This window comes from Leptosomus discolor, chromosome 6, assembly GCF_034619465.1.
Source record: "Leptosomus discolor isolate bLepDis1 chromosome 6, bLepDis1.hap2, whole genome shotgun sequence".
Lineage (NCBI taxonomy): Eukaryota > Metazoa > Chordata > Aves > Leptosomiformes > Leptosomidae > Leptosomus > Leptosomus discolor.
Genome location: NC_141396.1, coordinates 60788466 through 60811626, shown reverse-complemented (window position 1 = coordinate 60811626; position 23161 = coordinate 60788466). Strand labels below are relative to the sequence as shown.

General features: G+C 42.2%; 1 protein-coding gene across 4 annotated transcripts in view; it reads left to right on the top strand.

Moving 5' to 3' along the window:
- SCN5A (sodium voltage-gated channel alpha subunit 5) overlaps positions 1 to 23161 on the top strand; it is a 172793-nt gene that overhangs the window by 90371 nt on the left and 59261 nt on the right. For 2 of the 4 annotated variants that reach the window (XM_086466891.1, XM_086466890.1), the window contains exons 6-7: positions 13249 to 13719; positions 20552 to 20566. In XM_086466891.1, the coding sequence (XP_086323017.1) occupies positions 13249 to 13719; positions 20552 to 20566 (486 nt within the window). Of the gene's footprint in view, positions 1 to 13248; positions 13720 to 17210; positions 17220 to 20551; positions 20567 to 23161 lie in introns of all 4 variants that reach the window. The other 2 variants (XM_086466889.1, XM_086466888.1) reach the window with 2 other exon arrangements.

The following is a 23161-nucleotide window of genomic DNA, read 5'->3' as shown; positions in this document are numbered from 1 at the left end:
TTGTCAGTGGTTAAATTCTTCCTAATAGCTGGGTAGTTATTAAAAATCTAGAAGACACTGAGTCAAATTTAATTGGACAAGAGTGTGCAAAGGTAGGTACAACTAAATGTGTCTCTTTTTATTAATGTCACTGTGCGAGTTGTCTGGATGTCATTGGAAGGGTAATGACAACAAAATTCTTCTTAGCGTGTGTTAAAGGAAGGGCGAGGTTTTAATGTTAAAATAGACCATGTGGTACAGATTTAATCTATTATTCATTACTCCTAAACATTTTATACTTTTGTCTAAAAAAAAAAAATCTATTAAAAATATTATTTTTCCCCACCAAAACTGAGCGGTGAGCAGTTCATTCTAACAGTTGCCTCTAGAAATACCTTGTTAAAAGGGATATGTGAAACAATCAGCTAGTCATGACAGCCTTAACCGTCTTAGGAGGTGTGTGGTATTTTAAAAAGACTGGAATTTATCTTTTCCATGTACAGTATGTATTTGTATCTGCATTTCTCCACCTAGCACATATGTAGCAGCATGGTCTGTGGCTTCCCAAGGAAATATGCAGAAGAATACATTTGGAAACTAAATGTAGTACACAGGATTAGATACTAATTTCCTGTCTTTTTGGGTCTTATTGAACAGTTAAGAAGTTCCTGCAGTTAAAGAGGTCCTGCCTTTGGTCTCCTGCTGCAAACCCACATTTCGTTCTGTTCCCAAAAGTCAGCTCGGCTGGCTCTTACTCTGTTAAACTCCTGTAAATCCAATAAAATCACTCTCCCACATTTGCTGAGGAGGATCTCCCAATAGACACAGATCTACTCCATCAATTTTGTATAACTGCAAACGGTGCAAAGGGAAGGAGAATCAGACCTGTTGTTTTTCCATCCCTCTTAACATTTTCATTTCTTTGCTGCTGTTTAAGTCTTTTTTGTTCTATTTCCCTGTATCCAGATTTCACGTGTTATTTTCTCTTCCTCCTGTTTTGTTTGGGTCATTCCTAGCCAGACTCCTGTTTAAATTAGTTCTCATCAAATATGACCCAAATCTGCCCTTCCTTTATTTTTCTTCTACCTAAAATATATTTTGGTTTTGGTCAACTCTGGCCTTGATTATAGTAACTCCCTCTCTGATATTGCCACATAGTTCTGTTGTAGTCCTCCTAATCTCATGCTTTGAGTAAATCTCCTCCTTTTTCAACATTCCTTTGGCTTTCTGTCTTTTGTGACATCTTCTGCAAGCTCCATCTGACCGTATATCTTGACTTCACCCTTCCCAACGCACAAGCAAATTCCAGGTCTCTGTCCTGAAGCCATTTGAAATCGTAATTATTTTAATGCAAAAATGGTTTTATTTTTTGACCAAGTTAATTTTTGTACAGAACCTCTGCCTTCCATGGGTCATAGTCATAGTTTTGTACGAAAAGTGTACATGCTAACTGATCTTACGGGTTGGATTGAAGTATACATGATATTTTCCATGCTGAATTTTCATGGAGATGAAGAGAGGCACTTACATTTGGGGATGGACTGTTTTCAAGCAGCTGTACTCTCAGTTCATCCCCATTCCCCTCTGTTTGCTGCCTCCTCCCCACCACCAGTTCCCTTCTCTTTCTGGCCCTCCTCACGTCTGCTCAGTTGTGGCAACCACTCAACAGAAAGCACTCTCATGCTCCTTGTGCTACAAACTCCTTTGTATGGGTGTTTCTTCCAGAAGAACTTCCATGTTCCTTCTTCTCTCCTGTAATTCTCTTGTCTCCCACATTTAGATGTCATGCCATCCCATTTCTGGGATGTTCAGCAAGTGCAAAATGTCTGCCGAAGTCTCTCTGCTTCAAAACACAGGCAGGTGGCTGCATCTATAAACTGGTTAGGTCATGAACTCAAATATTATGAGTGTCCATCCTCTGTCCTGGTTAGCATATTCTCTGACTACCCCGTTCCAGCTGGTGCCTAGGCATAGAGGGGAACGTTCTGGCTGGGGACAGCGACCACAAAGGGGGAAGAGCAGAGAAGGGACCTCAGCCTCTTACCCTCAGGGATGGAGGACAGGCTTGGCTTGTCTTTGTTTACTACTGCAGATGCAATTTTTAGATCATAAGATGGACTAGCTCTTGGTTCCTTTCTTCTATCTAGAAGTCTTGCAGTGAGCCTAAACTCATGAAAATGCTTGTATGGACAACACCATCAACTTTCTCCTTTGCTTCCCCGATTTCATGTCCATCTTGCACTAAAGATTTTGAGCAGCCCCAGTTGCTGTGATTTCAGCCAGGCACACAGAATACAATTAATAAATAAAATCATTTTCAAATTTCCGTATCAGTAAAATACCTTTGTGATTCCTGATATAAGAAGGTAGTCAAAGATGAGGTCATCATGCCTGGAAAGAGGAGTTTGCTTTGGTCATGTGGTGGAGCACAGACTCAATTTGAAGGATGCTGGTAGCCCGTTGTCCACAAAGTGCCTTTCATATGTGTTTGGTGATGCTCCTCTGCAAAACACAGATCAGAGCCATCTTGATCCTGTAGATATACACTGCAGGAAGAAGGGACACCCACCTCCTTCTCTTCTGTTCAAAAGGACAAGCATAACTGCCTGAGGCTTTGGGAAGCACAAGAGACCTGCAGAAGTAGCCACAGCTAAGTCAGAGACCAAAGGGGACAGGCTGCTGACTGGGGGCACCATGGGATCCAGGGGCAGATGATGGCAAATGAAATGGGTCACTTTTTAGGACAGCAGTGAGGTGTGAGTGTCAGCACCTCCTGCCTTGCAAATACAGGGTGTCTCTCATTTTGAAGACGTAACTGGCACCACTACTGGTAAACCTTTCTGCCCTGTTTCTTTGATGAAAGATGAGGTTTTGTCCCACTTTTGAGTCATTGGTCTTCTCCAGAAGAGGTTTGTGAAAGCTATAAGCCCAGCCGTATGCTGTGAAGGCAGGAGATTCTGCACTGTGTGAAATTACTAGTAGAAATCTATTTTGTAGCTTATCTAGAAGAAGCCCTCCTGGCTGGAAGACAGCTCTGTCACTCTGTTTTTCCTTCCCAGGAATCTGCACTTGCAAAACGCAAAGAATCAGAACCTTCTTACACCTCCCAAATTCACTAAATAGGTATCCTTTTCACATTTCACTTAATAGGAAAGTTCCATGATGGAACCCAAATTATAACATCAAACCTGTGAAACTGCTTAGAAAGAAACATTTTACAGGAAATAGTGTTCCCCTCCCTGCTAAAAAAAAAAAAAAAAAAAAAAAAAAAAAGCCCAAGCTAATATTAATGACTTGACTCTCTGATTTAATTTTCTAGTCTCTGGGCTTACCCTCATATTGATTTTGTTTTGGTGTTATATATTGGCTGCAGGGAAGTCATTACTTACTCTGGCTATTATCACTGGTTTTCTTCCTTTGTTATTCTCATTCCAGGGGTTTTTTTTAATCCTTTTGGGTCTCTATGACTTACCTTTCCCCAGGTGTATTCTGCCATGTATGAATGGGAATTACCTCTTTCTCTTGGTCTCCAGTCCCGACTGCCCAAGGGACATGATGTCCTGTAGATGACGGAGTGCAAAACTTAGAACAATCTTTGGTCATGGCTGAGTGTCCCCTTCTCAAGGGAGGTGTAGGATCTAAATTTAAAGGGATGACTCCAGGGATTCCACTCTGCCTTGACTAATCAGTGTCCTCCACATCAGGGCTGATGTAGTCTCCAGGTAAAAAGCACAGAACTTAAACTTCCAAAATTAGGGATTTTTTCATTGTATAATAATTGGTAGAGCAGCTGATGAAGTGGTGTTTGCATATGAGTAGCGAAAAATAATACAGAAGATTCTCACCTATCATCACTCCTTGCAGGGAGCAGCAATGGCAAAGACTTTCAAGTGTGTACAGTCAGTCCAAGCCTGTGTAGTCTGTCTTGCTCTCTAATTGTCTTGACATGTTCATCAGCTAAACACTTTTGTTGACTTAACACAGAGGTAATTGTCTCTTGGTTTGTAATCAATAAATTTTCCATAGTTTCCCTAATGCTTTTGGGGTATGTTAAGCCTTTAACACCGCAAACACAGCTGTCTTGCTGGGAGAGGTTTGCAACCGGGCTTGTCTGATAGGAAGTTTTTTCTGTCTAGACAGTGGTTTGAGAAGTCCACAGAGCTCTGATAGAGCTCTTGCTATGCTGTTAAATTAGTGTTGTTTTGATATCTGATGAAAAACGTGCAGAAACATGTTTGTTTTTATGCTGTGGCTTCAGCAGTGGAAAGAATTTATCCACCTCCACCCACCATCCCATCCTCCTCTCTCATATAGGACTTAGAGACTAAGATTTTCAGATCAGAAAGCACTTGGTTTCCAGACACTCATCTTCTGATACTTCTAAGAGACTTCAAAAAAACACTGAAAGCCATCAGCTAAAAAAAAAAAAAATAATCTACATTCAGTTCAGTAGTTCTTGACCAGCACTTGGAATGGTGGGGTTTGTGTGCAGGGATCTACCAGATTGTGGTAAGATGTGTCATGGGTTGCCTCAGGTCTGTGTTTCAGAGTGACAAGGACATAGGCCCCTTGCTCTGCCTGCTTTCAGGGTGCTGCAAGGGCTGGGGCTGAGGAGAGGGAGAGGCTAGTGGCTGGTCCTTGTGAGACGGGAACTGGGGAAGCACCAGACTTCCCTCCCAGTTCAGCCTCCCTCTCTGAAGAGGCATTTTCATCGTGTGGTCCAGAATGTCAGACTGGCAGCAAGAGCGATGTTGACATGGTGTCCTTTGCCCGCCTCCCCCTCTCAATAGGATGTACCCATGCCAGGTCTGACATATCCTGGTACTAGTGCAGCTTCATAGCTCCACTGAAAACAGGGTAGGATGAATGGCAGCTTAAAATGACCTCAGAGAATTCTTAAGTGACACAAAGGTGCTGTGAAGTGTAATTAGTGGGCTCAATCTACCCTTCCATTACTCAAGCAGATTTACTCCTATCTGAAGTGGCGAGAACAGCACTGAGGAATCTGCCCTATTAATTATATAGATGCCTTTGAATTCTGAAGCAAGAAATAGGGTGACCGTTCCCCCCACCCACACACACACAATCAAACATGGGTGAGCACAACTGCCATCCAGCATCACTTCTGTGCCTTATACTGCTTAAAAACATAGAGCTGCACAAGAGACCACTGAAACTGTGGGGAAGCATAGTGTCAGTATCTAAAGTGGAGAACATTCAGCAAAACTCCTGGCCTTATGTTAAATACCACAAAAACACTAGTGGGATGGGGGGGATGACATTCATCTCACCCCGTTTCTGGACTCTACTGTGCAAATAGCTACAGCTGTATCAGCAACGCACTTGTTCTTCACAGTCAACAGAGAGAAAAGGCACTTTTACTCCTTCATTTCACCTCATCTGTGCAGCCATCAGTTTTAGGATGGGAAACAGTGGGCTTAAGCTCCTTTGACCATCTGGTTGGATCTAGCCTGTCTACAAAGAGAACCCTAGATGTCTTCGACTCCCCTAAAGGGAGTCTGAGTGTCAGCTGTGCACCAAGGCTGCGCTTTTCAAGTGCTGTCTGCGAGCGCTGTTCTGCACAGGCAGGGCTAGCTGTGAGGCTAGGGGGAAAATCAGGCCTTCTTCTCTTCTTTCTTGGGGAAAATTGAAGTAATTTACCTGAAACCACTGAAGTTATAGCCACTTTTGTATTTGCATATGAGAAAATTATTCCTGCCATAGTTTTTCTTTCCTATGGAGGACAACCGCTCTCATTACCATCATGAAGTAGTTTACAGATTTTTACATGGGAAATAGGCTGAATTTGGTGCATTGCTTTTATTAATTTTCATTTTCTTATATCTAAACAGATAAAATGGTTATTTCGCTGAACAGATTAACATGGAGTTGATAAGAAAAAAATCTTGTTGCCACAAACTGGTACTATAATGTCCTACAAACATCTCATTTACGGCTGCTAGTCTGCCTTGTAGGATGAGAGCCCACTTGGGAAGTTGTACGGCTGCAAGGCAGGAAATCCATATCCCCATTTCTACGCATTTTCCCAGCCAATCTTGAGCACGAAACATGAAGGAAATCAGTCCTGCTCCAACCTGTGTTCTCTGCCACCTGCCCCTGGCCACAATGACCTCATGCCATACTTGGGGTATCATGATCATTTCGACAGTGAGAAACTAAGATATCACGAGAATGGGATTATGAGATTGACTGCAGATAAAGAAAAACTGGGCTGTGAGGATATAAGCCTCTTATCCAAGCACAAATAGCTGAAATAATAGAAAAGGGAATATAGAAAATAACTGATCATGTAAATTGCTTTTTGCAGAAGTAGTCTCACTTGGTAAACTTTGCCCTGTGATGAAAATGTACAAAGGATTGGAAAATACACTTCCAAGGAAAGAAATAATCCTCCAGTAGCAGAGAGGTGGACTAGATGACCTATTACTGCAGGCCTCTGTCTTAAACATAGATCTCTCACTTCCTTGACGCAGTGAAAGCTCCTTTATGAACAGTTTTTCTTTGCAGCTTTATGGATTTTCTACAATAAATAGACAAATAAATTGATATGTATTGTAATAGCCTTGCTAGAAGTTATCAAGGTCTCCAAAGAGAAAACTGCATCTTTCCTGTCTGTGCTAGCCAAAGAACAGTGCAGATATCCAGTACCATCAGAAAACAAATAGGAAGGAAGAAAATCAGTTTCTTCCACTGGTCAGAGAGTGCCTGAAGAGCTTCTTACTGGTCTGTGTCTAACAGGTACACCAGAGAAATGAGTTTGAATAGGTTGAGGTGTATGGGTTCTGTTTTATCCACAAGAATGTATTAGATGAGTCGTTGACGATCCTGGCAGGTACCTCACCATGCTGCACCGCCTGGGCTTTTCTGTGCAGCTGAGTGACAGCAGTGACAATGTGCTGCCACAGGGATACAATTTGATTTAACTGCTTTCTTTTTTGCATGACAGAATTCACTGATGGGGCATGTTTTCTGCTCTGGACCCTGTTATAGAAAAACCTGCTTAGCTGGCTCCTAGGAGATTCCTCTTTTACAGGGAAGCACCCACAGGTGATGTAGGCCCCTTGTAGCGGCCCTCAGCTGTCCTTCCTGTCCTCCATCTCCTGCAGATGAGAGGACAGTACACATCTGCAGTGGTTTGAAGGGTCCTGTTGGTTTACAAACAAGTGCTCATGACATCGGTTCCTGAACTGCTCTGTTCTACAAACCTCCCCCTTGCAAGGGAGAGCCCATCTTTGATTCCAGCCTACTAGGGTTTGTCCTGCGTGGTCTGGGCAGATGAGAATGTCTGGACTCAGTTGCTGCTTAGTGTGAAAGTTCACTTAAACTTCGTGCACAGGAAAGGATCAGGGGTTTGAAAATCAAACTCACTTGTTTTGTTGGCAGTGTGTGGTCAAGACAGATCCCACTACAGGAGAAGCCATGTAGGTGAGCTCATATGACATCCTCTACAATCAAACAAGAGCAGTAGCTGTGTACCTCACTTTGGAGATGGCTTAACCCTGCCATTGAACTTGTGCAGGTGCAACACCATTCTTGCCCCTAGCTAAATGAAATACAGAATTATTTTCCATCTGTTAAGAAATGGCCTTAGACTTCCCAGTGGGTTTTCAGCCTATATTCAGTGCAACGCTGAGCAAGGTGCCAAACGCCCTCCGTTTGGGTGACGCCAGTCAGAGTACAGAGCAGTGAATGCATTGCTGAAAGAACTCACAGGAGTGCAGGGGGATTGCAGGGCTGCACACTGTTTGATGGAAAGACAAGTGGAAGGTTAAATACATGAAGATTTATATCCCTCCGTTTTAAGCAAATCAAGGTAAATAAAAGAATGGAAGCGAAATGGGGGAGTACTCATATGCTTTTGCTCCAAAAGTATTTTAACTTCAGCAACAGGGTTTGCAGACATGTTTTCAAAGAGGGCTGGATGAGAAGGTGTCATCTGAAGTCTGTTTTTGTCCTGTGGTGGCCAAAATAAAAGGAAGCGATGGAGCCAAGGCATTCAGACTGCATCCCACCATGGCAGCATGTATTGCTCCCAGGGTCTGCCAGCAGCTCCTGCCTAGGCCTCCTTGGGCCGGAGTCCTTTCAGCAGCCTGCTTTCTCCACATGGCTAGGGAGCTAGGAATTACCTTCACAGCTTCATGCCTCTATGCTCTCCACTTGCTGTGACCACAGAATTGGTGCAGCACTTTACACAACGCCGGGCTTGCTACCTGTGTGCTGCAGCTCTGCTCAGGATGGGGCTGAAACATCCCAAGCTCTCTCCTCACTTGGTGAAGGTTGCCTGGTTATAAAGGTTGGCCACCACTGGCCTGAAGCATGGAGCACCACACTGACACCAAGAAGGACTTTCTGGACACATGGCTGGGTTTAGCAAGTCATGGGCGATGCTCTTAGTCACATGGTTTAGTTTTAGGTAGTCCTGCAAGAAGCAGGGTGTTGGACTCGATGATCCTTATGAGTCCCTTCCAATTTGACATATCCTATGATTCTGTGACTCTATGACTCTGTTAGTTATTTGTCCTGCATCCGTAAGTGCCCTAACTTTAACCTAGCTGTGAGATACTAAACCTAAGCTACTTAGGCTTCGATAGGCACTGCCAGAGACGATTCAGCTCTTCAGCATCTCCTGGGATACCAGACTGTCTCCATCATCTACAGACATCCTGGGAAAACTCCTTCAGCTTAAGCACCACAGGGAGGCACCTGACCTTAGGCTGGATGAATCTGATCGTTTGTGCCCTATAATGGCATAACCGAAGTCACTAGCTTTGGGAAGGCATTGAAACTGAGAAAGCCTATGGAAGCATGCTGTATTGTCATTAGGGTAAATGCTTAACATCATTATGCTAAAGGGGTTGGGGTTTCTTTGAGTGCATCTGTCATTTGATTTCTAACCTCAAAGACCAAAAAAGCAACCTGCTTTCACAGTCTGACTGCTTGGTGTCACTGGAAAGCAGATTTCTCTTTAAGAGGATCCATACAGACATACAAATCAGCCATTGCTTTTGAAAACTGATTTAGTTTTTAGTTTGCTTTTACTTAAACTGAAAGCATTGCCTTAGCAACTAGGAGAACTGGATATTATTAGTAACCTTTTACAGGAAATGTGGTGTGTCATGGGTTGAGAACATATTTTTTCTGGAAAATGCAGTGTACAGTGAAATGGGGGGAATAGGTAAACATAAAGTGCTTATACAGCAGTTCACTCTGTTTGAATGCCCAGCAATACAACTCTGAGGTTACCTGCTCATAAAGGAAGGAGGGAATGATATTTGTGATTTATTTTTGGCTAAGAGCATGAACTGCAAATAACTCTTTGTGCAAAATGTCAGCTGCATTTCTGAGAAGCAAACAACATTGCCTTAATAATCCATGGTAAATAACAACACTAGGAATGTTACCACCTATTATATACACCTGTAGGTGTATCTGGATAAACTTATGTAACTGTAGTTTGATATCCAAATAAATATGGAAAATCAAAACAAGGCATTTCAAAAAAGTTATTCTGTGAACAGCAGAATTAATGAAGTATAGGATGAAATTCAGCTTTGGATAACCAAATTTGGGTGCCTGTATGGAGATGTTCATTTATGGAGAAGACTGAGCTACCACTGCAGTCTGCAGAGATCTAGGGCTTGACTCAGTTTTGTCTAGCACCACTGGGGATACTGTAAGGTATCCATCCTGGCCTCCAACTAGATACAGAACTCCCATAATTGTGTGTCCTATTGGCCAGTTGCCTCAGGATGACTTGGGCATGCGAGGGTCAGTTGGCACTAGATGACTACATATTGGCAGATGCATGTAGCCTTGATATGGTCACCTGTATTTGGTCAAGGCTCCGTTGCCTACATGGTGAATTTCTTTTGATTGAAATGTGGCTTAGATGCTCCGTTAGACCCCTAAGCTTTGGTTTCTGAGTCTGGAGGTAGCTGCCATTCTTGAAGAATGATTCAGTTCCCTAAACACCACCAGTCTGTTGCCTGCTGCAACACCATGCCCTGGTTGGATGATAGCTGGAGCTTTAGAAGGACACACATCTGCTGTGTGCAGATGTCTCAGATAACCTCAAACAACAGTAGACTTCTCTGTTAAGGTAACTGGATTGAATTTACAATGTCCAGAAGATTTTTAGTCTGGATTTCTTTATCCCTTCCCTTCCTTCCAATGTCCCTAGGTTGCCACTAGGAAGAAGACGCATGCTGTGGCTTGTTCCAAGCTCTGTCTGCACTGGTAACCTGGACAGTGTCTCTTCTCTACACACATGCTTATTTTTAAGACATTTGTAGCAATATGGTTGTCTCTGAGACCTCATCCTTCTATCAAGCTTGGTTGAAAATGGCTACAGGGATTCTACCAGTGAATCGTTCACTGGTGGTCTCCCACCTGCTTGGCAGTATGTCCAGTACTCTATTTTATAACTGCCTGTCAGACATCACTTGCAATACCTCTGGGATATGAAACGAAAGATTGATTCATACCAGACAGCTACAGTGATTAAGAGGAGACACACACAAGCTCTCAGTGACACTCCAGTATGATGGACCAGCTAAGAAACAATTAGCTTTAATCTCACTTTACTTTAAAGCAGGGTAGTTCTCAGTGCAGCAATAGTTTATTCAGTAGTTCATGATGGACATGGGCATCTGCTGTGCTACCAACTGCTTTCATTTATAATCACGGTGATTGCAAAGGGTACTTTATAAAACAGTACTGACAGAACACTTCAAGTGCAGTGTCACCAGAGTGATTAAGACCAGCTCATATATTCTGACTATTTGAAATAAGAGGGAACGGGGGGGGGGGGGGGGGGGGGTGGCGATAGCAAAACCTTGTGGCTGTTTGTTATGGCCCAGTTAAATATAAGTACTTTTTATAGTGTTTATCTTGGTCTAGAAGACTTTATCAATTTATAGTACTATCAGAAATTCAGAAGCCAGGGGACAGACTTACAAATATTTCTGGTAGCATTAAGGGATCACAGAGAAAATATCTTCACAAAGTTTAATATTGCTAAAATGGCAGAAGTGCTGCAGCACTGATTTCTCCCTTGCAGTGCCACAGAGCTGGCACCCAGCTTGTACAGGCAGCAGATGAGTTGATAGCAGGCAACTTGGTCCTAGTTTATTTTGAGTAAATATATTTAGCTGATATTGGTTTGAGTCACTTTTACCCCATTCCTGTCATCCCAAGCATCTACCTCCAGTGTGAGCTTCTTGCCCTTGTCAATCCAGCACTAAAGCTGTAATTCATTCCTTCTCAGACCACGAGCAAGTGTAATGTCCCCTACACAGCAACTGGTGATCAGTCTGCAAGATGTATTACTGGGAATAGCCTTCTAGAAGAAGCTGGATAAATTTATTGGATATAATTGTATTCATTGAGGGGGGAAAAAAAAAGGAAGGTAAAAAGAGATTTAAATCATCAAATATGTCACCTAAATGAGTAGTTGTGTGTAATCTTGCATGCACTGCCAGCAAAGGTAGACAGTTCTGAAGCTGCAAGAACAAGAGGAAGCCATCTTACAGTCTCCAGTTCAATTTGGATCTTCTCATATATCTGTGAAAATCTTCAAATAGTTTTTTCCCGACTAATAGCAGCCTTTTGAGGACCAAGCCTGCTTTGGGGGTGAGCCCTGCTCAGATTTGACCACATTAATCCTGGTTGTGATGGCTTGTTTTTGCCTGGAGGAAAAAGGATTTGAAACTATATGACCTCTTAGCTGTTTATTCACGGTCACAATAGATTTTCCTCATGGCCTAGAGGATATTTAAATCAAGCCTACCTGTGAAAATACATAGAAATGTTTAGAAATGTTTCCAAACATACTGTTTGGTTTAAGTGCCATGCATATGGATATCATTATCATGGAATCACAGAATCGTTTGGGTGGAAAGGTATCTTTAAAGGTCATTTAGTCCAACTCCCCTGCAATGAGCAGGGACATCATCCACTAGATCAGGTTGCTCAGAGCCCCATCCAACCTGACCTGGAATATTTTCAGTATTGGGGCATCTACAACCTATTTGGACAACCTCTTTCAGTGTTTCACCACCCTCATTATAAAAAATTTCTTCCTTATATCTAGTCAAAATCTCCCCTCTTTTAGTTTAAAGCCATTATCCCTTGTCCTATTGCAACAGGCTCTACTAAAAAGTGTCCTCATCTTTCTTGTAGGCCCCCTTTAAATATTGAAAGGCCACTACAAGGTCTCCACAGAACCCTCTCTTCTCCAGGCTGAACAACCCCAACTCTCTCAGCCTGTCCTCACAGGGGAGGTGCTCCAGCCCCTGATCTTCTTCGTGGCCTCCTCTGGACCCACTCGAGCAGGTTCATGTCTTTCTTATGCTGAGGACTCCAGAGCTGAGCACAGCACTGCAGGTGGGGTCTCACCAGAGCAGAGCAGAGGGGGAGAATCACCTCCCTTGACCTGCCAGCCACACCGTTTTTGATGCTGCCCAGGATATGGTTGACTCTTTCTGGGCTGCAAGTGCACATTGCTGGCTTATGTCCAGCTTTTTGTCCATCAGTACCCCTAAGTTTTTCTCCGCAGGGCTGCTCTCAATCCCTTCATCCCCCAGCCTGTGTTGATCCTGTGTTGATACTGGTGGCTGCCCCAATCTGATTGCAGGACTTTGCACGTGGCCTTGCTGAACGTCATGAGATTCACATAGACCCACTTCTCGTGCTTGTCAAGGTCCCTATATATTCTATACTATAAAATATAAACGAAAATATTCACACTGAGTGAAAAACAAAAAGGTCCCAAAAACATTCTTCCTATAGTCTTTTTCTACATGTAAACAGTACCTTCCTGGATGTCAATTAATATTGCAATTAGTGATTTTCTCCAAGATGGAATACTGGCAATTACGGGAAATTCATTATACCACTATTATGAGAAAATTTACACTATGTAGCTTCCAATGAAAGTTTTATCCTATATTCTATTTCTGAGCTTTATCTTTTCCTTTCTGTGTTTTGGGGTGTTTGATGGGGAAAGGGAATGTCAGAACATGTTGTTGTCCATGATATACTTCTGCACCTGAAATTACTGTGTTTGGAGATGTCTGCAGTTCTCCTTTTCCTACTGAAACCACCTATAATTAGATATAGTTTCATGAATGCTGGTGGTGTTACGGTGACACAGATGAGATGAGACTCGGACTCTCCTGCTTACAAGACTGAACATTCATCCTCCACATTTAAGGGTCATCGATATCCTTTTAACTTGATTTTTTCCAGGTGCTCAACCTCTTCCTTGCCTTGCTGCTAAGCTCTTTCAGTGCTGACAACCTCTCAGCACCAGACGAGGACGGGGAGATGAACAACCTGCAGCTTGCTTTTGCTCGGATCAACAGAGGTCTTCAGTACGTGAAACGCACGACATGGGATTTTTGCTGCAATGTTCTCCGGCACCCCAAGACGACGGCTGAGAAGAAGGCAATGATGAAGCTTGCTGCCCAGAATACAGGTGCCCTTAACAATTGCGTGAACAGTCACACAACTGCTGAGCTTGGCAAAGACATGGAGAATCACAAAGAGAACCACACTGAGGATGTAATGAATAAAAATGGGGAGAAACACCTACGAATTACAGACAATGATGATTTTATGACCAATCCTGACCTGTCCATTTGTGTTCCTATCGCTGTGGGAGAGTCAGATATCGAGGAGGAAGATGAGGAGCAGAGCACCTATACAGAAATGGAGCAGGTAGGCAACTAAAATATTTGCTACTTGCAGTTAATTAAGATGGCCTTTGTCCCCTCCCTTGATCTGGATCCATGGCTCATGATGCAAATGTCCTATGGCCTAATCCTGCCTTTGATATGCTGTTAACTTCAGAAGAAGTTACAGGTGCATATCCAAGAGCAAAATTCAGTCTCCAACAAGAGGCATTCACTTTCTTTGTATTCTCTGTGCTTTAGATTAATTCTTCTAACCAGAGCAATTAAGCACTTTCTCACACAGGAGACTGATATTTTTTTCTTTCAGCTAAATCATGGGAAAGTTACAGAACAGATCTTAGGTCCTCTGACTACGACAGTGTGCAAAACCGGGCAATGGCTTGGTTTATTTGTGCAGCAAGAATGGAGGGTCAGGTAGTTCTCTTAAAAGTACAAGGCAGAGGCTGATATGACAAGGCACCAGAGAAAAAGAGAAGATATATAATCATATCTATTCAGACAGGAAAAATAGTTATTTGCCTGTTCTTTGATGTGGTATCGCAGATTTTCTTTTTCCCCAGAGCACCTAGTAGAAAAGGCTGAAAAATTCTATGTGGTTCAAAGTGTTGGTGTAAAACGGAAAAGAAAAATCTTCACAGGAACGCTTTTCTTTCTCTACTTCTCCTCCTCTCCCCTTTCTACCAGCTTTATCTCTTGGCTCCACACACCATATCTAGTTAATGTTTTCCAGACCCTCCAGCCTTGATCCAGCATCCTCTGACGCTGGCTGAGACCTGCGGACTTCAGCAGGCACTGGATCAAAGCTCCTGTTTCAGATCCAGCTGTCAGGAGGGATCCCCAATCTCTCAGTTGAAGGGAAGAAAGTTTTGAAGCAAAACTGTCCTCAGGGAATGGCTGTCCTAAAAAAACCCTTGAGGAAGGACCCCATGTCAGGAGGTGGGCACAAATCAGCTGCTAAATGTTAATTTCTGCTGCTCCATTGCAGAAATCTCAGTGTTAGTGCATCTGCTCACCAGCAAGTCTTACACATTGATCATCCCCTTGGAGAGCTGAAGAGCAACGGGTCAGAAAACTTTATCATCAAACCCCACTGTCCAAATAGACACCTAGGTAACAAAACAAGAAGTCTGAAAGTGTTGGTAAACACTTTTAATGAGTTTCTGGTATCTTTTTTAAGGAATACTTTTGTTGAAATGACCTGTGGATCAGTGTTGCATGGATAATACCTATTTTTTTTCTTCTCTGTTCCCTGTGTTGTATTAGTTAAACCTACAAGCAGAGTACATTTGAAAAGTGAAATATGAATATAGTAAATAGGTTTCTTAGTACCAGCCAATCTGCAAATACTCACTACTCTAAATGTGTTTAATAGTGTACAAATGTGATTAATTCTGGAGTTTTGTTTTGTTTTGTTTTGCTTTTTAATTTTTGGTCTTTAAAGATATCCACACCTTTCTGCTACATCTGACAGAGGGTCATAATCTTAAAAACTCTTAGATGTTTACTTCACTGTGTAAAGCAAAAGTTTGTTGAAACTTTGCACATAAATGTCCATGAGGTCTGGAAGTGTGTGTGTGTGTGTGTGTGTGTGTGTGCGTGCACAGATGTGCACATTCCATCACTGTATTCCGCCTTCCTCAAGATAAATAGCAATGTTGACAGTTGTAAGCTAAACTGCAGCACAGAGCATGGAGAGTTTGGGATTTTTACATCTTACCGTACCTTAAAAGTATAGAAACGTGAATTTGTATTTAGCTGCACAATGTGTCCATGCAGGTGCTGGTGTGTATATTAGTGGACGGAACAGGTAGCTGTCCATTTTATGCTGTATAGCAAGCAAATGTGGAATTAGACCTTTAGTGGGATCTATTAGAATTATGAGGGAGAGAAGCGATGTACAAAAATAGGCATTTTAGTGAAATGGAACATTATAAACAAAAGTTGATTTGAAAATATTAAGAAAATGTCAAATTTTTTCAATAACATTGAAACTTTATGATATGTAATATAAACATCAAGGACTCAGAGTGAAACAAAATACCAGTAAACAAAACCCAGCATGAGGGACAAACCAAAGGACTGTTTTCTTACTATATCTCTTACTGAAATTTTCAATAAACATTAGAGTAATGTCACATTACCACAGGATATTTGGATTGCAGTGAAATAATATAGTTCACTGCTAGCTTGTGTGTTAACTAGAAGGCAGGGAGTCAAGAAATGTATTAATTAGCTTTGTCACTAGTGTTTTCCAAGCTCTGACAAACAGCTGCTGCAGGTCACTGCCGTTCCCCTGTACATAGCCCTGATCAATGGTTTTCAACCTCTATCTGCAGGCCTGAGGGGACTACTGCTGAAAAGGTCCAAACAAGAAGTGAGCACATATATCCAGCAAATAATTTTATCAAATTTCTAGAGAGGAAAACGTGTGCATGCAAGGGGGTTCCAACTCAAAGATTCAAAATACAATGGCATAATAAATCTGCAAAAAAATAGGAAGAAGCTCAACAGCAGAAATTATAATTGTGTGATGAGCTTTGCATTTCCTTTCCTCCAAAACCCTCATAAATTTACACAGCTGTAAATGTCTCCGTAAGGAGCAGAGCCATGAGAAAGCAAAACCCAAACGATTCAAAGATCTGTCATTTTTAATGGTGCCCATTCCAAAGATGGATGATGTCTGGACCCACAAAAAAACTCTCTTGATCAACATGTAGGTTACTGCAAAAGTTATTGCACCTGGAGGACAGTATGAAATCCCAGTTCCCTGAATAGAGAGTTGTGGGCATTATAGTGTGCCAACCTTTGTATCAAGGGCAGCCCTGTGGGACTCTGGGGAATAAACTCCCCCACTGAGTTACAGAAGCTTTAATCCTGCAAGCCCCGACTCCATGGAGGTCCTCAGTGCCTTCTTTCCAGGATAGCCATGATAACAGTGGCAGAGCTCTCAAAGGAAGAGCAATGTGAACAAGAGCAAAATTTACATGATTGCACTGAAAGGGCGCGATTACGGTGAAGTATCTTTTTGTGTGGAGGGCAGAATACAGAAATGAAACAAGAACTACCAAGGGTACGCTAAACATTCAAATATATTCTGACTTTCCCCTAATTATAATCCATATTTTTACATATTTAAATATTTTAGTGTGTACAAAGAGAATGTGTATGTATATTTACTTCTCAGGAGAAGACAATGTACCCTGCTTCCATTTAAAGTTGTTGGCTGACCTGGAATTTAGCAGCCCTTTGGCATTGCCAGAACCTGCCTTCCTCCTCGTGCATGTAGATTTTCGTGCAATAGTATGGAAGAGGAGGCAAAAGGAAATCCATAAAAAGGGAGTCTATGTGTGTATACCTCTCAAGTGCATGACTAGATAAGCCCACATGATCCTTACGTGTCCTTTACACTTTCTCTCACTTCAAGATCCTGGACCATATTCTGTTCATTGTGCGCTCACATCAGTCCAGACTCATCCGTCATGACGGAGAGCCTAAAGGGAGGCTGGTCTCAGGCAGAGCCGCAAGGTTGTTGATCCCAATGGGGTATTTTAGGGTGATGATCAGCTCAGCTTACAGCTCATGTACCAGTGCAGGGCTCTTCCCAGAAAGTCACAAAACTACTCTAAAGTAAGCCATTGTGGTTATGAGAAATGGGCCCCACAGCGTTACACACAGCAGTTTGAAATTTCAGATGATGAGAAACCCTTCTGTGACTGCACATTTTCCTCTGAGTAATAGAAATGTCTAAGTTTAAATTTCAGCTGCCATTTCTATCATCAAAACTTACACTGGCAGCAGCCGTCTTCCTGAAAGCTGCCCATTTGTGGCAGTGTCATTGGGGGGGTTTTGAAAGAGTGAGCCCACCTGATAGCTTCCAAATCTGCTTTGATTACTGAGATGCAAGTGAGATCCTCTGCCGGCTCGGAGAGTCAGGAGACACATGTCCGTAGCCCACATGTATGGTGAAAGGATCAGAAGGAAAAACTGAACAACAAAAGTCAGGTGCAAGAAGCTGGCAGGAGAGGAGTGAGGCTGAGAAAGGATCACCTTGAACTTAATTCATTAGTCATTATTGTGTGGTACGTGTGTTGATGCCAGTCACTGCAACATTTTAGCTTCTGTCTTTATCTAACCCCCACTCCTTGCCCTGCTCATAGTGCTGGGGAAGCTTCTCCCTGTTGGTCCACAAGACTTCTTCAGGATTTGATGGGCCATTTAGCCTCATCATGAGAACAACAATTGACTTCCATTTTTCCTCTGTCTTTGTGATATATAATTTAATTATGGGTTGTCCTAGCAGGAAAACAGCTCCCAAAAGCTCAGCAGCAACCACAGTAACATGCTGGCTGCATCTTCTCAAGCTCTTTTGAGTTCGTATTTTGGCTTCCTAGGTGATTAAAATGTGGAAATTATTTTCTTGAACCTCCATAGAGTGTCTTGCAATTGCTTATAAAGACCATCTTTTCATATGTGACATCATCTTTCAGTCTCCTGAGAGAGTAAGAACCAGACTATGGGGACAGTAAGGGGATGGGACAATTCAGTGTGCATAGTCCAGTCCACCTGACACAGTGGATTCTACCAGAATTTACCTGCAACTGAACTACTTTGAAAGTTTCAAACATCAGAGGGATTTGTACCATTTACAGTAGACACATAAGTCCAAAGTTTACGTCTTCAAAATTCCAACTTTAGTATTGCTTAACCTTCAAGGTGCCCACAGCTGTAGCTCAGAATGGCGTGTGTCTTTTTCACAGTGACATCACTTTGTGGTTCAGAGGAATCCTGTGATTAATGGGCTAAAAGGAGGTTCCAGATGAGTAACACTGGGTGTCCGGAATCAGTCCCCAAAGTATGCTGTCCTGCACTTATACTGTTGAACTCTGTCTTGTTTCTATTAGCCCAGACCTTAATGATGTCCGGGTCTTTCTGCACGCTGTCTGGATCCTTTCCTGCATTGCTACATTCCTACAGTCAGCAAATTTTATTAGTACAACCTAAGAAAATGGCTCTACCCTTTCCTTGTTGTTTGAGTGAGCCCAACAGGGTTGTTATTGCTTTCTCCTCTTTCTTAAATTTAATTACTACGTCTGCTGCTTTACTCAAACTCCTGCCCTCAACTTGATCTGCCTATAGCATGCCACTGAGACAAAAATCCATGCCGCAGTGACAAAGCCAGGCACGGATGCTGCTTTCCGCAGAGATAACACCTTTGTATTTTCACATGCAGCGCAGTGCCGAGCCAGCAGCACTTGCCTGCTTGTCTTCAGAAAATGCCATTATTGATTTGTTCCGATGGAGTGGCTAATTGGGTCATATGGAAAGTGCTGGCTGCCTGCTGCCGGGATGGAGTGCTTTGCAGCTTCTTACCCCTTTCTCGACACCAGGCACGCATGCCGTGGGAGCGCTGCCTTTCCGTGCACAGCGACCAGGTCCCAGCTCCCACCATAACCAATTTGTGCCATCCTGAGACTACAAAGCAGGCAGAGGGCTGGCCCATCCTCTTGCCTGAGGCTCAACCCTGGCTGCAGAAATCCTTAAATAGCAAAGATTTTTTGCTGTGCTTGCTGGGGCTCACCTTCCCGTGACCTGGCAGGGAATACTGTCTGTGGGAAGGGGACAATGTCTTTCCTCTCAGGGTTTCCTAGTTTCCCACCTGCACAGCTGTGCTTCCAAACGCAGGAAAACCAAGTTTCCAGACTTCATATGAGTAACTGCCTCTATGATACATCAATGATAGACCTGGCTGCCACCACCATTTCTGTTCAATGGTACAGGTTCTATATTGCCCTGAACTGGATCAGAACCCAAAATTTTCTTCTTCCCCATCTTTATTTCAGAATTACTAGCTCATTTTATTTTGTTTGACAAGGTAAAACTGTTTCTGATGGCTTTTTCACATGTTTCTACCGGTAGGAGATTCATAATTTTGAGGTCAGAGAGGACCATTAGGATCATCATGGTTTAGCTATCCCACAGCACTGAGTCAGAGACTTCAACCACTAATTTCTGCACAGAGCCTGTAAGTTTATTTTAGCTATGATATATCATTTGTAAGCCAGAAAAAGGAATGAAATGTCTCAGGTAACAGAGAGTTCACCATCTGCATCTGGACCCACATCTGTTTCCTTTGTATACAGTGGAAATTTTACTGTACAATTTCTGCACGTTACAGACCTGCTCCTAAACCTGAAGTGATTCTGTGAAAGTCAATAGAATCATTCCAGGTTGACATAAGTGTAGCTGAAATTATTGAAAATTGCTATAAAAATGCCAGTGCACAACGATTTTGATGCAGAATTGTTTGTGACAATGTCTTATGCTCCTAATAATTCTAACATCTATAAATCAGAGACACCATGAAGTCATGTGTTTATTTGACAGAGTACATTAATTTCAGCCTTTTACTGCAGGAAATATACCTTATTGTCAGGAGCCATAATGCTCTTTCAAACAGTATTTATGTTCCGTCTGTTTTCAGTTTCAGTCTGTGGGACATGTTCTCTTTTAGTGCAACTGGATAAAATACCTTTGAATTCTGTTGATGACTCCCCAGTTCTTACTGGCAGGAGAGTGAGCCCACGTGTATACATGCATGCAGCACACAATAAATCTTGCAGCATTCTTGTCAGCTTTATTTGGGCCAATATTTTTCTGATCATTAAGTAAGATAGCAGGGTTTTTCCATTATTATTACAGACATAGTTTTCCTGGGTTTCTCCCTTTTTAAACTGTATGTTTTGCTTTGCATTTCTTGAAAACTGCGTAGAACTCAATTATTTGCTAATTATTTTTAGCAGTAAAATAGAACATTTCTGTACTTAGCATCTTTCAATGAATAGCAGCAAGGTCATTAGAAAAAGAAAAAGACTGTAAATCAAAGCAGCAGATTTAAAACACCTATGTCCTCATCTTTGCTTCTACATATAGAAAGACATTTGTGTTTATTTTGTTTCAGTACGAGGGGCAGAAGGAGAAGCCTCCATGTCAGATCTCTGCTGACGTGATTAGAGCAGTCACACTGCAAACAAAGGTTTTAGGGTGCTTATTCAGTACGCGGTGGCAGGGAAATATATTTGTCCACAGCATAATGCCTAAGGTGCAAGAAACTCAGGGAGCTGATGGAGGAGAGAAAGAGGGGGTAGGAAAAAAAAAAAAAAAAAAAAAAAGCCTGGCATTGAACAAGACGATATCAGGCGTAGCGGACTTGACAACATGCATTTGGACAAGTGCCCAGACCGTGGACTACGTGTCAGTCACAGCTTACTGGGTGCCATTTCCCAGTATCCATATCCCTCCCTGGAGCAAAATGCTGCCCAGAAATGAGCATTTCTCGCTGTTTCTCCCTTCGGTAAAGAAAATGCCGACTTTTAACATTTCGGACAAAATGAGCAGCAGCCAGGTCCCCAACAGCTCCCGTGCCGAGTGAGGCAGTGCATGCGTGCGTGCGTCAGGGGGTTGAAATTACTCCCATTAATTATGGTCCAAAATAACAGAACTTAAAATAATCGTTATTTTGTTGCTATCGCCTGTAATATTATGAGACTTCCTTAATGATCGAAAGATTAATGCCTTATTTAGGTGAAAGTTTCTGCGTTATTTCAAGCACTCTCTCTCACTGCAATTTGAGGCAAACTTCCAAAATTTAAACTTCCATCAGAGGAGCCCATTAGTTTGAGTTCTTCATATTATACTGTGGAGAGATCCCAATTACTAAAAGAAACATAAAGTAGATTGTGATTAAACTTCAAAATGCAATTTAGCAGAAGGTATTAGCTTGAACTCTGAACAATGAACAATTATGAAACACTTTCACTGCCTATTTAAGCCTATTGAATTGATAACAGGCCAAATTAACTTTGGCAGTCCATCTTTTTGCCAAGTTCTCCCACTTAGACTAATTTTAAGAGTCAACCTTTGGAATAATGAATCTGTGTTTTATTATGGGCAGTGTGTTGCCCAGTATGGGAAAAAGATCTTAGGCCAGCAAGGCAGAAGCCATTAGAAATAACGTGCCTTGCTGCTCCACAGCCAGAGTTCAAATGCTTAAAATGTTCTGGATTAATCCAAGAAGGAGCACTGCTGAACTGCTGTTTTCCTCCTTGAGGGATGACGTTTAGCAAAACATCCAAAGCTGGTGCAGAGACCAGCAGTTAGTGACTGTGATGGTGTACGTCTGGCAAAGTTTCAGTTCACCTTTATTCAAAATGAAAGAAAATACCAGGGCAAACTGGTTCCAGGGGAGTTTTTGCTGTTAAAAGCCTCTGCTGAGCAGCAGCGGTTTCTGGCCAGCCTTAGCCTTAGCCATTCTGAATTTTAAGGGCCAGATTCTGATATTTTTATCCAGCTAAGTACTCACAGGTGCATTATTTTTTTAGAACAAGTACTGCAGTTTTCTTCCAAATACCCCATGACTATCAGTGGGAAAACAATGTGTTTCTTAGGTCCACCACGAGGACAAGTTCCGTGTTTAGCTACATCCGTGTAACTTCCAACTTCAACAGCCTTAACTCTGACAGATGACAGTACAGTTGGAAACTCTGTTGGGATCTGTTAACATCCAAGCTGGGGACATAATTTCATCTGCCCAGGAGCTGGGCAACCAGCCTATGCTGTTTCTGAACTTAGAGACTGTTGTCTTTAACCTGTTTTGCCCATGTTGCTCTTCTGCATGCATGTATTAGTGATTTGGGTTTTAACAAATGGAGTCTCTGTAAAGGCTGGGTCATCAAGCAAAAGAAAAGAAATCCAGATGGATCCACATGGCAAATACGAGCAGCATCTTCTAATTCTGATGTTTTACTCCGTTTGCACCAGATCGTTTCAGGCTTTTGCGTAGATCAATGGCAAGAGAAAAGACTGGGAGAAGTTGATAAGGTCTGAAAAAATGAACAAAAATCAGTCTACTAAGCTAGCCTGATGTCTGGTTGTTTCTGCTGAAGTGGAATGATGGACTAGTTGACATAAGATGGATAGTGGGGATAATATATCTCAAACATAGGTCTTAATCAGGTTTAGGCTTTCTCTTTCTTGTTTTCATACACTCTGAGGAATTTGCAATGCTTATATTATATATATGTGTTGCAACCTTAAGGTGGGACTTCACATGCTTTACATCACTGTGGCAAACGCTGTAGTCTGCTAATAAAATGCACTTGTAAAGGAGCACAGTGTAGCACGGGTCCTTTCTGCGTCTCAGCTATTATCCTAGTGCTGTGATAGGGTATTGCTCCAGATTTTCCTCTGATTTCTCATTAAACCGAGTAGCAACTCTGCTTTACACTGCAATTCTGAAAATTGACAGCTGCACACCAGCTCTTTTATTCCTAGCAGAATAAGTGATATTAATCTTCCCCTTCTCATATTAAGAAAGCAAGGGGATTTTCCTGATGTATTTGGAGATTTTTTTTCTTCTCATACTAAACGTGCAGAAGGATAAATCCACTGATTTTATTGGTGCTACAAGG